The 10,965-nt window shown below is 59.0% G+C and overlaps 2 protein-coding genes across 2 annotated transcripts in view; one reads left to right on the top strand and one right to left on the bottom strand.

Moving 5' to 3' along the window:
* Positions 1 to 7,580, top strand: part of EHBP1L1 (EH domain binding protein 1 like 1) — a 16,824-nt gene extending 9,244 nt beyond the window's left edge. The window contains exons 13-20 of the mRNA XM_045297164.1: positions 1 to 79; positions 4,634 to 4,703; positions 4,832 to 4,881; positions 4,978 to 5,101; positions 5,353 to 5,452; positions 6,571 to 6,644; positions 6,737 to 6,851; positions 6,961 to 7,580. Of these exons, the coding sequence (XP_045153099.1) occupies positions 1 to 79; positions 4,634 to 4,703; positions 4,832 to 4,881; positions 4,978 to 5,101; positions 5,353 to 5,452; positions 6,571 to 6,644; positions 6,737 to 6,851; positions 6,961 to 7,060 (712 nt within the window). The 3' untranslated portion in view covers positions 7,061 to 7,580. The remainder of the gene's footprint in view (positions 80 to 4,633; positions 4,704 to 4,831; positions 4,882 to 4,977; positions 5,102 to 5,352; positions 5,453 to 6,570; positions 6,645 to 6,736; positions 6,852 to 6,960) is intronic.
* On the bottom strand, positions 7,565 to 10,096 carry KCNK7 (potassium two pore domain channel subfamily K member 7). The gene is made up of 3 exons (XM_004713680.2): positions 9,778 to 10,096; positions 8,166 to 8,564; positions 7,565 to 7,967 (listed from the first exon to the last, which is right to left on the bottom strand). Exons 1-3 carry the CDS (start codon positions 10,094 to 10,096, stop codon positions 7,732 to 7,734), a joined length of 954 nt encoding a protein of 317 aa, XP_004713737.1. The 3' UTR covers positions 7,565 to 7,731.
* Positions 10,097 to 10,965: the final 869 nt, after the last annotated feature.

The following is a 10,965-nucleotide window of genomic DNA, read 5'->3' as shown; positions in this document are numbered from 1 at the left end:
CGACCTGCTGAAGAAGAGGCGCTCCCGGCGGCGCAACAGCAACTCTTTCTCCGCCGAGGACCAGGACGCTGGCTTGCTGGTGAGTACCAGGGTGGTGGCCAGGGGCCGAGGGCAGCGCCCAGCATGGACCGGCGCTGGCAGAGGCAGGGGCCATGGGGCTGTAGGAGGCGGAGATGACAGCCCAGACGCCAGGCAGGACCCCAGGGCTGCAGGGTTCCCACCCTGCTGCCAGCGTGGGCAGACTTACGCCCTGGCAGCATGACCGTGCTGGGCTGCTGCTGCTGCTGCTGGGCCTGGATTTAACCCTGGGCGTGGGCGTGGGGGGTGCTCCGTAGACGGTTTACTGAGTTTAGAGGGGTTCTGGTGGCCCTGTTGGCAACCCAGGGCCAACCATGCCCCCTACCAGCTGGTTGCTCAGTTTCCCTCAACAGTGGCCCTAGGGTGCTCCGACTGGGCTCTTTAACCCCAGACGCTGGAGACGAAAACTTCTTCCCTTCTGATAACGGGAGGTTGGGGGTACTGCCCAGCCCCGGGGCGTGCCCCCATCCCTGCAGATCTTGCGACAGGATTGATTTGGTAGGGGGCGAGACAGGGCATGTGACACCTCATAGGAGGGAGTACAGCTAGCTGCCCCTGTGGGTGTCTGAAGCTGTCACTCTGCGGGAGCAGGTAGCTTTAGCTTTGTCCCTGGGGACAGCTGGTGAGTTCAAACTGCTGACCTTGCAGTTAACAGCCCCAGGTAGGTTGTGCCCATGGCTCTTTAACTCTTAAAGGGGTGGCTCCCTCCTCCACCCCTTTGGGCCCAAGGCCCAGCTTCAGGTCCTGCTAAGCCAAGCCTTCCTCTTGACTTTTGCCCCACTACAGAAACTTGACTCTTGGGGCTGGAAAGGGCACATCCTTCTTGGCCACCCCATCCTCCACACCCTGTGTATGCAGTGGGAGGTCCAGGCAGGGGGTGGCGCTTGTCTGCCTTAAAGAACTCCTCAAATCCTGGGGGTGGGGAGAGGATGAGGTCAGGTACTAAAAAGCTGGGGTAGGGCCGGACCAGTGCCAAGAGAAGGGCAGGGTGCTTCTGGGTGGCCCAAGAAGGCTTCCTAGAGGAGGGGCTGCCCAGAGGGCACAGAAAGAGGAATTTGGGTCTGGCAGGAGGAAGTGTAGCTTGGCGTTCCCATCAGTGCTGCGTGTTTGTAAGCTCGCTTGCTGCTGAGCTAGGCTCTCTCTCCTCTACTATCACCACCTGCCCAGCACGGGGGCTGAGTGCTTTCTGCGTCTGGTCTGTTCCCGTGACCCCTCACTGCCACCTCCTCCCAATGGCCCTTCCAGGAAAGCTTGGTTATCTCAGTTCACAGGTGGGAGCTTTGAGGTTCAGGGACATGCTGGCATTAGGTGCCAGCCAGTCAGTTCTGACCCGATCACAATAAAACCTGCCCGGTCCTGCGCCATCCTCTTAATTGTTCTAATGCTTGAGCCCGTTGGTGTAGCCACTGTGTCCACCCATCTTGTTAGGAGCCTCCCTCTTTCCGCTCGCTGCCCTCTCCACTTTACGCACCGTGGTGTCCTTCTCCAGGGACTGGTCTTTCCTGACAACCTGTCTGAAGTAGGTGAGATGCAGTCCCACCATCCTTGGCTCGAAACAGTCTTCTGACTGTACTTCTCCCAAGACAGACTGGTTTGTCCTTTCGACAGTCCATGGTTTGGCCAGTACGCTGGGCCAGCACCGTCATGCCGACTCGGCGATTCTTCTTCAGGGTTCCTCGGGTCCTGCCCAACTTTCACATGGATGTGAGGTCATTGAGCATTCCTTGGCTCAGGTGCACCTTCGTCTGCAGAGTAAGCTCCCTGCTGCTCAGCCCCCTAGAGAGGTCTTGCAGCGGACTTGTTTACCCGACGCAGTGCAGAGATGAAGAGGCAGGCGCAGGCGTTCCTGCTGACGGGAGCCTGAGTCCTTCGAATCTCGACCACGGCCGGCCCAGCACCTTTTGTCTGGCCGTGGGACCTGAGGCCAGTGGCTAACCTTCCGTATGCTCACTCCCTGAAGACCCATGGAAGCCCTTTGCAGGGTGTCTTTGAGTGTCCGAAAAAGGGAAGCTGCATGTTCTCCCACAGACCCTAGGTTATGGAGGGCTGAGAGCTCTCCCTATTTTGCGTGCGAGGACACAGAGACCCGGTGGGTGTGGCCGGGTCAGAGGCCCATGGCATGCCCGGGCCGGCCGGAGACCAGACTTTATGTGTGACAGCCGTGGCCCCAGCCAGGCCCTCCGGCCCATGGGCTCCTTATCTGTCAAGTGGGCATGGTAATGAGCGCTGTCTCCCCCGGAGGGTGTGGGACCGGAGGGGGCCATCTGTGCGAGGTGCTGTGGGTGACGAGTACCCAACGTGTGAACACGCCGTGTCCTTGTTGTCCTATACCGGCAAGTCCACTCCGACCCAGGGACCCAACAGGACAGAGTTCAAACACCCCTGTGGGCTTCCAAGCCTGTACATCTTTTAATTTTGGAGTGGGGTGGGGGTGGGGAGAACATTTTTATTTCCAGAGGGGCTTATATTGTGCCATCTATAATACTGATTTGCAACAGAAACCGAGAAACTCTGCCAAGGAAGGCTCATCTGGGCACAGGGGAGAGGGAAACCAGTGCTGCTGTCCGCCACGCCCCAGGCAGTTACAAAGAGTGTACACAGACTAATACCAATGTGTTCAAAGCAGGGAGGAAGCCAGGCCTAAATATTTAGAAGGTCTGACAACATAAAGGACAGGAGAGAGCCTGCAAATGGATATTTTTACATCGTAACAGTTTTATTACCAACTAAGTCACAGGTCATACTCGAGCCTTCCAGTCTTAGTGGAAGCAGAGTGCCCTGGCTCTGTCCTGAGGGGCTAGCGTGGGTTGGAACTGCTGACCTTTCAAGTCACCCCTCTACCGCCAGGCCACCTAGGCAGTACGTTAGTCCGCGTAGAGAAATAAATCCATAGAAACTCATATGTGTAGAAGAGAGAGTTTTATATAAAGGATAATTGTACATTAAGAAGGCATCCCAACCCAGTCCAGTCCAAGGCCATAAGTCCGATATTATCCCATATGTCCAATACCAATCGATAAAGTCCTCTTCAGACTCACAAAACACTTGCAATGACGCTGAATGCAAGACGCTCACAGGCCAGTGGGTAGAAAGTCTTTGGATCCAGTGGCGTTGTAAGCATTGCAGCGCTGGCAGGGGTCTCCACGTGGCTTCTCCAGTTCCCAGGGCAGCATCAGGGTAGGTCCATGTGGCTCCTGTACGATGTCTCACAGGAAGTCAGCCTTGTCAGTAGAGTGTCTCTAAGGGAGTGAGCAGAGAGAGAGGAGGAGGAAAAACAGGAGTTCCCAGATTCCTCAGGGGAAGGCCATGCCCACACAGAGGCCTCATTGGGTATGATCCGATTGACATACTAGACTCCACCCCTTCACGCTTACTTCTCTCAAGTCTCAAATGGACACCAGATTGTGTAGCTACCACACGGTAATTGAGCGCATTGTCTGGGCCTGGCCCTGTCTGGTCTAGGAGGATGTGCTGGGTTGGAGCTGGAATTGGCAGTCCCGGAGGGCCTAGGACCAGGGGAGGCATCAGCAGCTGTGAAGGGCAGGGAGGGAGAAATGGAGAGAAGTGAGGGCCTTTGGGGGAGGAGGCAGGACCGAGCTGGGTCGTGAAGGCCACGTTGGTGTTAGTCAATTGGCCAGCTCCAGACTGAGGAAGCTGTTGAGGGAACCGAAAGTCTGACCTCATGACTAGAGGGTGGTGTCCAGGTGCGGTTTGGAGGAGGAGGCTTGAGGGTTCAGCAGTCAGCAGGCATTGGCAACTGGGCTGGGGGCTGAGGAAAGGGGTGGGGAGGTGTCCCCCAGGGAAGACCCCTCAGCTGTGGCTTATGACTGGAGTTAGCAGGCAGGGCCTGGCAACAGCTAGTGAGGAGATATCCCTGTCCCTGACGGGAAAAGATGGCCTGAGCCTCAAACGTCCAGGGCTGCCTCTCAGAGGGGCATGGGGGTGGGAGGGAGGCCTTGAGTCAGCTCGGCTCATCCTGAGACCTGCCTGAAGCTATCAAAGAGGGCCAAACGTTTGGGCTCCCCAAGCCAGATGGTGGGGTGGGGGGTGCTGTCAGATACCCCAGACTGGGACCAGTGCAGCCCTTCCAGGTGAAAACTCCCAGGCCCATCCATCCTCTGAACCAGCCCTGAGTGTTGTGTGAACCGGATAAGCCACCTAGGGTGGGAATCCAGGAAGTGGGAGGGTGCCCCCTTTCAGCCAAGAGATGGGGGTGCTGGCTGAGGATGGCTTTAAGCCTGTTTAAGGTCACAATCCCGGCCAGCACAAAGTGATGACGGGTGTCAAGTGGCCTGAGGGAGCTTCCTGAAAGTGGGACCCTTACAGCCCTTTGTTCCTGCTCTCCTGAGAGCGAGGCCGGGCTGTCAGGCCTTGGACAGGGGAGGTGAAATGACCCAGGACCATGGGGCCCTGAGGGTGGGCTCAGGAGGCACTTTCCTGGGTGAGGGTGCTCTGGGTACAGCTGGGCCCAGAGTGAAGACCCCTCCTCCCTAGGTGTGTGAGGGTCCCGACAGCTCCAGCCTTGGGGACCTCATCAGCCCCCTTTCCTTCACAGGAAGGCTCTAGCCCTGGCCCCAGCCCCACTCCTGAGCCAGCCCCAGCTTCCACCCCACAGCCATCCCTCGGTGAGTAGCTTTAAGGGGGCGGGGGTGGGTGGGGACCCAGCTCAGCTCAGGCTGCTCACAGTCTGGGGCTGGGGACTCCTGGGGTGGGTGTGGTTTGGGGGCTACCTTAGCCGGGTCTCTGTTTGTAGGTGGGAGCGCCTCATCAGAAGAGCCAAGCCCAGGGGAGGAGGCCGGGCCGGTAAGGGGGCTGAGGTGACGGTGGGGACAGACGTGTGGGCGCTGCCTGGGGGGGTCCTGGACTGAACCCCACCTGTCCCTGGCCCCTCCCCCGCAGCAGCGGTTCCAGGACACGAGTCAGTACGTTTGCGCCGAGCTGCAGGCCCTGGAGCAGGAGCAGCGGCAGATCGATGGGCGGGCCGCTGAGGTGGAGACGCAGCTGAGGAGCCTCATGGAGTCAGGTGTGGCAGGCAGGGGACCCCCAGCGCTGCTCAGCCTTGCAGTGCCTCCTGACCTACCTCACGGGAGGAAGAGTGGGGAGGCAGTTGTGGGCCTCGTGCGCATTGGACAGCTCGGCACGCTGAGGCTCTGAGCAGGGAACCAGCTCGCTGGACGTCCACAGCCCCAAGCCCCACTGCCCAGCCCTGCTCCTGACACTGGGCCGAGTAGCCGGCCTGGTGATACCCCTTCCCCCTCCCCCCGCCCTGCTCAGGTGCCAACAGGCTGCAGGAGGAGATGCTGATCCAGGAGTGGTTCACTCTGGTCAACAAGAAGAATGCGCTCATCCGGAGGCAGGACCAGCTGCAGCTGCTGTGAGTGCTGGCCCCTCCCAGGCCGGGCGGGGCTCCGCCCACACAGACAGGTCACGCCCACAAGACAAGCCACGCCCACACTGGCCCTGCTCCCCACTCCCTCAGCTGGCAGAACCCTAGGCCTCTTGGCATCCTGTGGCTAGATTTAAAAAAAAAATTGTTCAGCCATTTTATTACAAGGAGTCTCCGCTTTCTTACCAGCTCCCAAGACTCCATCGTCTCTACGTCGGTTCTGACATATGGTTTTTACCCCCATTTTATTATTGCCTTTTATTATGTTTATAAACCCGATTTTTGTCATTGGGTCAGGAACATGATTGTATTTGGTTGTGTTTGAATGTATATTAACAATGTTAAGATTTTTTTAAATTTATTTTTTAAGATGTTTTTTAAAGCAAAAATGAAACACAGTCTTAAGTAAATGCTGTTGATGTTAGCTAACATACTTCATAAGAGGACTACATCATCATTTTGGTTTTTTTTTCTAGTCCATTTAAGTCAAAAACCAAACCAAACGCATGGAGACCCTGTGTGAGTTTCCGAGACCAGAAATCTTTTCCAGAGTAGACAGCCCCATCTTTTTCCCTCTGAGGGGCTGGTGTGTTTTGACCCAAGGACCTTGCTGTTAGCAACCGAAGAGTAACCGCCAAGCCTCCAGGGCTCTGAAATTGGTTTTCTTTTTTCTGATGAGAAAACAGGCAGAGCACAGGGTAGCTGAGTCCCCCAGTCTGGCCGGCCCAGGGAGACCTCAGCTGGTCCCCCGAGTGAGGCCCACAACCGTTGCCCACGGTCATCACTTTTATTGTTCTGCATGGTGGAGGCAGTTCGGCATCTTGGACCATTTGTCAGAGTAATTTTTGCCTAATACTTGTTGAGGGGCAATGTTCATTCAAACATTTCCGCAGAATTGTTTATTTAGAAAAGAAGAGGCCACAGTGGGTCATCACTGTTGGCACCCAACGGGAAGGGGTGTGTGTGAGCACCTGGCTGGGGGCTGGAGGCCAGGGGTGGAGCTCTTTCACACACCCCAACTCCGTCTTACTGGCGAAGGCGGGGTGGGGTTCGAACCCTCTCAGACCCCTTTCCCCAACCTGTCACCTATCTCGTTCCCACCCCAGCATCGAAGAGCAGGACTTGGAGCGGAGGTTTGATCTGCTAAGCCGAGAACTGCGTGCCATGCTGGCCATCGAAGGTGGAGGAGGGGGCACGGGGCTGGAGGGGTGGGTGGTGGAGACAGCGAGGCGTGCCTCCTGCCCCCTGACACTCAGCCACTTGGGCTCTCAGACTGTCTGAAAACGGCCGCGCAGAAGCACCGGGAGCAGCTCTTGCTGGCGGAGCTGGTGTCCCTGGTGAATCAACGCGACGAGCTGGTCCGGGACCTGGACCACAAGGAGCGGATGTGAGTGGGGCCCAGGGCGCACGGGCCGTGGAGAGGGAGGGTCTCGGTGCCCCGCTCCCCTCCCAGTGCTGGGCTGGGCTGGGCCCTGATGGCACCCGTTTTCTCCCAGCGCCCTGGAGGAGGACGAGCGCCTGGAGCGCGGGCTGGAGCAGCGGCGCCGCAAGCTGAGCCGGCAGCTGAGCCGGCGCGAGCGCTGCGCGCTGAGCTGAGCCCCGGGCCCCGGGGGTCCCGCCTACGGGCCGCTGTTGCCCTCCAGGGAGGCTGTGGGAAGAACCTTCCGCCACGCCGACCCGACCCGACGGGTCCTATTTATTTGTCCGTGTGCGTGTCTGCGCGTGTGTACGTGCATGCGTGTGCGCGCGCGCGTGCGCGTTTGCAGGAGGCTGGGGGTCCCCAGGAGTGCCTCGCTGACCCCTCCTTGAAGGCAGGACCCAGCCGGCCAGCTGCAGGGAGAGGACTGGGTCTAGGACTGCCTGGCCACTTTCTACTGTTCCTCGGAGCAATAAAGTTAGATAACACCAGCACCCGACATTTTCTTTGGGTAACTCAGGGGGTTCAGTGCAGGAAAGAGGGTGGTGCTTAAAGCCGCGAAGGTTGCCTTTGACCCCACCAAGGGCTCCGAGCTTCCCTAGCACCTCTGAGACAGAAGTAGGCTCAGGGAGGAGGGAGATAGTGTTACTGGCCCCAAAGCATCTCATTTCAAGAGACCAATAAACAATTGGAATTGTGGCCCCTTTTATTACTCTACTGCTATACTATTCCCCGAGGCCTGCACAGCTGACCCTGCCTCTGTTTCCAGAAGCTTCCCCCACTAGCTGAACATTGCACAGCCGCCCCCGCGCCTGCACCTTGAAGAAGCCAAACGAGCTGCTGACAACTTTCAGCAAGCTGGAGCTTGCTCTCGGGCGGGGGCTGCGGGCGGCGCGGTGCACGACATCGACGACGACGAAGACACTGTGCGCAGAGCTAGTTCATCCTGCCCGACGATGCCACCTTGGTCCTCGGCGATTGGAGGGCTGCTGGGCACGAAGAAGCCCACCAGGGCACGAACCTGCGGCAGCTCCACGAAGGTCTCCACCGTCAGCAGCATGGCCAGGAGCCCCAGGAGCATGTACCCTGGAGAGGAGGGGTGGCTTGGGGGCGCGCTAAACGCTCTGCACCTGCACCCAGGCTACAAACATCCTGGGGGTGGGGTCGAGATGGTCTTCCAACTACAACTCCCATACTGCCCTGGGGCGGGATCCCTTGGCCTCCGGGCTTCAGCCCTGGATGTTTCCTAGGAGCTGTAGTCCAGGCTCAGCTCCCCAGACTCACCTAGCAGAGCCAGCTGGCCAAGGTGGTATATCACGGGATTCAGGTTGCGACCGCGACCAGGCAGCAGTTCCTCAAACCCGACGGTGCTGAGCGAGTCGAAGCAGAAGTAGATTGCCCCCAGCAGGCTGCCGCCGCCCTGTAGCTGCCACAGCAACACCGCTGGCAGCAGCATGAAGATGCCGCCCACCAGCAGGCCCAGCCCAGTGGCCTGCAGTAGCGCAGCCCGGGCTGGCGCCAGCTGCCAACGTGCTGCTGCCCAGGCCCCCGGGCGGCTGAGCACAGGGAGCAGGTGATGGCGCAGCACGGCCACCACTGCTAGCGAGGCCGGTAGTCCCAGAGCCGCATAGACCAGACAGAAGACTTTGCCACCCCATGAGAGTGGGGCGGTATTGCCATAACCTGAAGAGGGGAGGGAAGGTGGGCATTTGAGTGCGTTGCCTGCAAGAGGTGCCCCCTCCACGCTACCTCGCCTCCTGTTGAAGGCTGCCCTCTGGTGGCAGCAGCGCCAGCGCAGCCTACGCCCCTTTGTTCAGTTCCGCTCTGGTCCCCTTCCCAGGGAATCCTGGGCAGCTCACTAAACCTTGCGCTGCCACTCCGTCCTTTTCTGGAAAATGAAGGGATTGCAGGAGAGCATTCCTTCAGTCCAGCAGGAAAGCCATCCTGCTTTTCTGCAAGATGACTCAGCTCTGCCTCCAGTTCATCCATTCCCCAAAGGTGTCCTCCTGGGGACCGGGGTTTGTGCCGGGATCTGAGTCTGCACCAAACCCCAAACCCAACGCCATTGAGTCCCTTCTGATGCGTTGTGACTCGGTAGGACAGAGTCGAACCGTCAAAGTTAACAAATCTTTACCAAAGCCGCTTGCCGCCTCTTTCCCCTCTGTCAAACTGAACGCCTGGCCCAGCAGCTGAGCCCTGCTAGGGAGCCACCGGTGCCCTTTGAGGGTGCTCAGGCCCTGCCTTATGGTGGCCGAGCAAGCAGGAAGTGAGCCAGGACACTTGATGTAAAGGGCGGTAAGGGAGACAGCCTGCAAGCGGCACTGGAGACTGCGAAGGCATGGGCAAGGGTGGGGGAGCAGGGCCTGCTGGGAGAAGATCTGCCAGGCCGGTGTGCAGATGTGAATCTGCTGGAGCCAGATATGGCAAGAGGGGAGTGGCAGGCCCTGGGGAAGGCCCTGGTCCACTGCAGCCAAGGGTTGCCTTGCAGGGTTTCTCCCTCCGTGGAAAATAAGTTTCCTGGTTTTCCCGGAAGTGGGTCTGAGCCACTGCCCTTTCGGTTCGCAACCGAGCACTTTAACCACTACGCCACCAGGGCCCCTCTTGTGCTCTCTGGCTGCTCCCAGGCCATCCTACGTGCCCCCTACCTCATTCCAGCCCTCTGGGGCCTGGGCACCACGCCTGGGCCCCCAAAGCAGCCTGGGGATGGATTGGGTGGCCACACCCCTCCTGGCAGCTGAAGCAGAGGCACCAGTTGGGGCACACTGATGTGAAAAGGCCAAGCTGTGATGTCAGGCCTGGTAGGGCCTGGGCTCTGGCTGGTCCTTGGGGGTGGGAGAAGGGCTGTACCACCAGGGTCCCCAGGGAGCAATTGCCTTAGGAGTCCCCTCCTGCCTACCCGTGGTGGTGAGGACACCAGCAGTGAAGAGCAGGGCTGAAGGCAGGTCCCAGTTCTTGGCCTCTGAGCTGTTGCCCAGGCTGGAGACCCCGTGGGTCTGGGCTGCCAGGACGGCATCCAGCAGCCCCTCCAGGGTGTTGGGTGGCAGGCAGGCCCCGAACTCTGCCTGGAAGGTGGCCAGCTCAGCTCTCAGCTGGGCCTGGAGCTGGCGGGCTGGAGGCCCCTCTAGGGCTTGGAATACGGCCGCCCCAAGCCCCAGGGCCAGCAGGTGGCCCACAAGCAGGAACCCGTATCGGGCCCAGGACTTCAGACCCCCCATTTTATGCTGCCCCAAGTCTGGGTGCCGTGGAAGCTGGCGTCTCTCCGCAGATGTGTGGGAGGGGCTGGGGCTGGGAGGAGGTGCATGGGGCTGAGGAGGGACTGAGCCTGCTGGGTAATTGGTGGAGGCAGCTCAGACTTGCAGGTAAAGCACCCCTGGTTTTGTGGGCAAAACAAAGCCCAACCCAAACTGACAGCCACTCAGTTGCTTCGGACTCATCTCGGCCTTACAGGGCAGAGAGCTGCCCGATGGGGTTTCCAAGCTGTACATCTTTACCGAAGCAGATCCCTACATCTTTCTCCTGCAGAGTGGCCAGTGGGTTTGAACCACTGACCTTTGACTTAGCCGTCAAGTTCTTAAGCTGGTGCATTCCCACGGATGCCTTTGGGGTGGTGGGAAACCAGGGTCATCGTCGATTTTGACTCCTAGCGGCGCTTTAGGGCAGAGTAGAACCGCCACTGGGTCCAAGGCTCTGCATTTCTCCTGGGAGCAGAAAGCCTTGTGCTTCCACAGAGCGCCCGGTGGTTTCGAACTGCTGACTTTGTGGTTAGCAGCCTGTAATGCCACCAGGCTTCAGACTAGGGTTTCTTTACTCGTTTCACTGCCGGTGGGCTGTCGTGGCAAGTGAGGACGCCGGGGCCGCAGGAGCCAACCGCCGGAAAAGCACACGGTTTATTCGCAGACACAGACTCACGCATGGGTCCCACCCAGTCATTCAACACGTCCCTGAGGACCTGGGAAAAGGACACGCACAGGCCGTTCCCACCCAGAACAAGCAGCCTGTCCGAGTCAAAGGGTGACAGCTTCACACTGGCCACCTTGTCATCATCCCCATGAAGCAATGCCCTGGACAATTGGAGAGGGAAGAG

This window comes from Echinops telfairi, unplaced genomic scaffold, assembly GCF_000313985.2.
Source record: "Echinops telfairi isolate 266 unplaced genomic scaffold, ASM31398v2 ScPeMD7_7417;HRSCAF=8455, whole genome shotgun sequence".
NCBI lineage: Eukaryota > Metazoa > Chordata > Mammalia > Afrosoricida > Tenrecidae > Echinops > Echinops telfairi.
The sequence above is the reverse complement of the archived record's forward strand: the minus strand, read 5'-3'. Positions and strand labels throughout refer to the sequence as shown.

What these genes read in the sequence shown, in the direction of transcription:
- KCNK7 (XM_004713680.2), bottom strand. Translation starts at nt 10,096, where the DNA reads ATGGGGGGTCTGAAGTCCTGGGCCCGATACGGGTTCCTGCTTGTGGGC. An exon ending in TGGTGTCCTCACCACCACGG is followed by an intron (nt 8,565 to 9,777) that starts GTAGGCAGGAGG and finishes TCCCCTCTTCAG; the next exon opens with GTTATGGCAATACCGCCCCA. An exon ending in TGGCCAGCTGGCTCTGCTAG is followed by an intron (nt 7,968 to 8,165) that starts GTGAGTCTGGGG and finishes CCTCCTCTCCAG; the next exon opens with GGTACATGCTCCTGGGGCTC.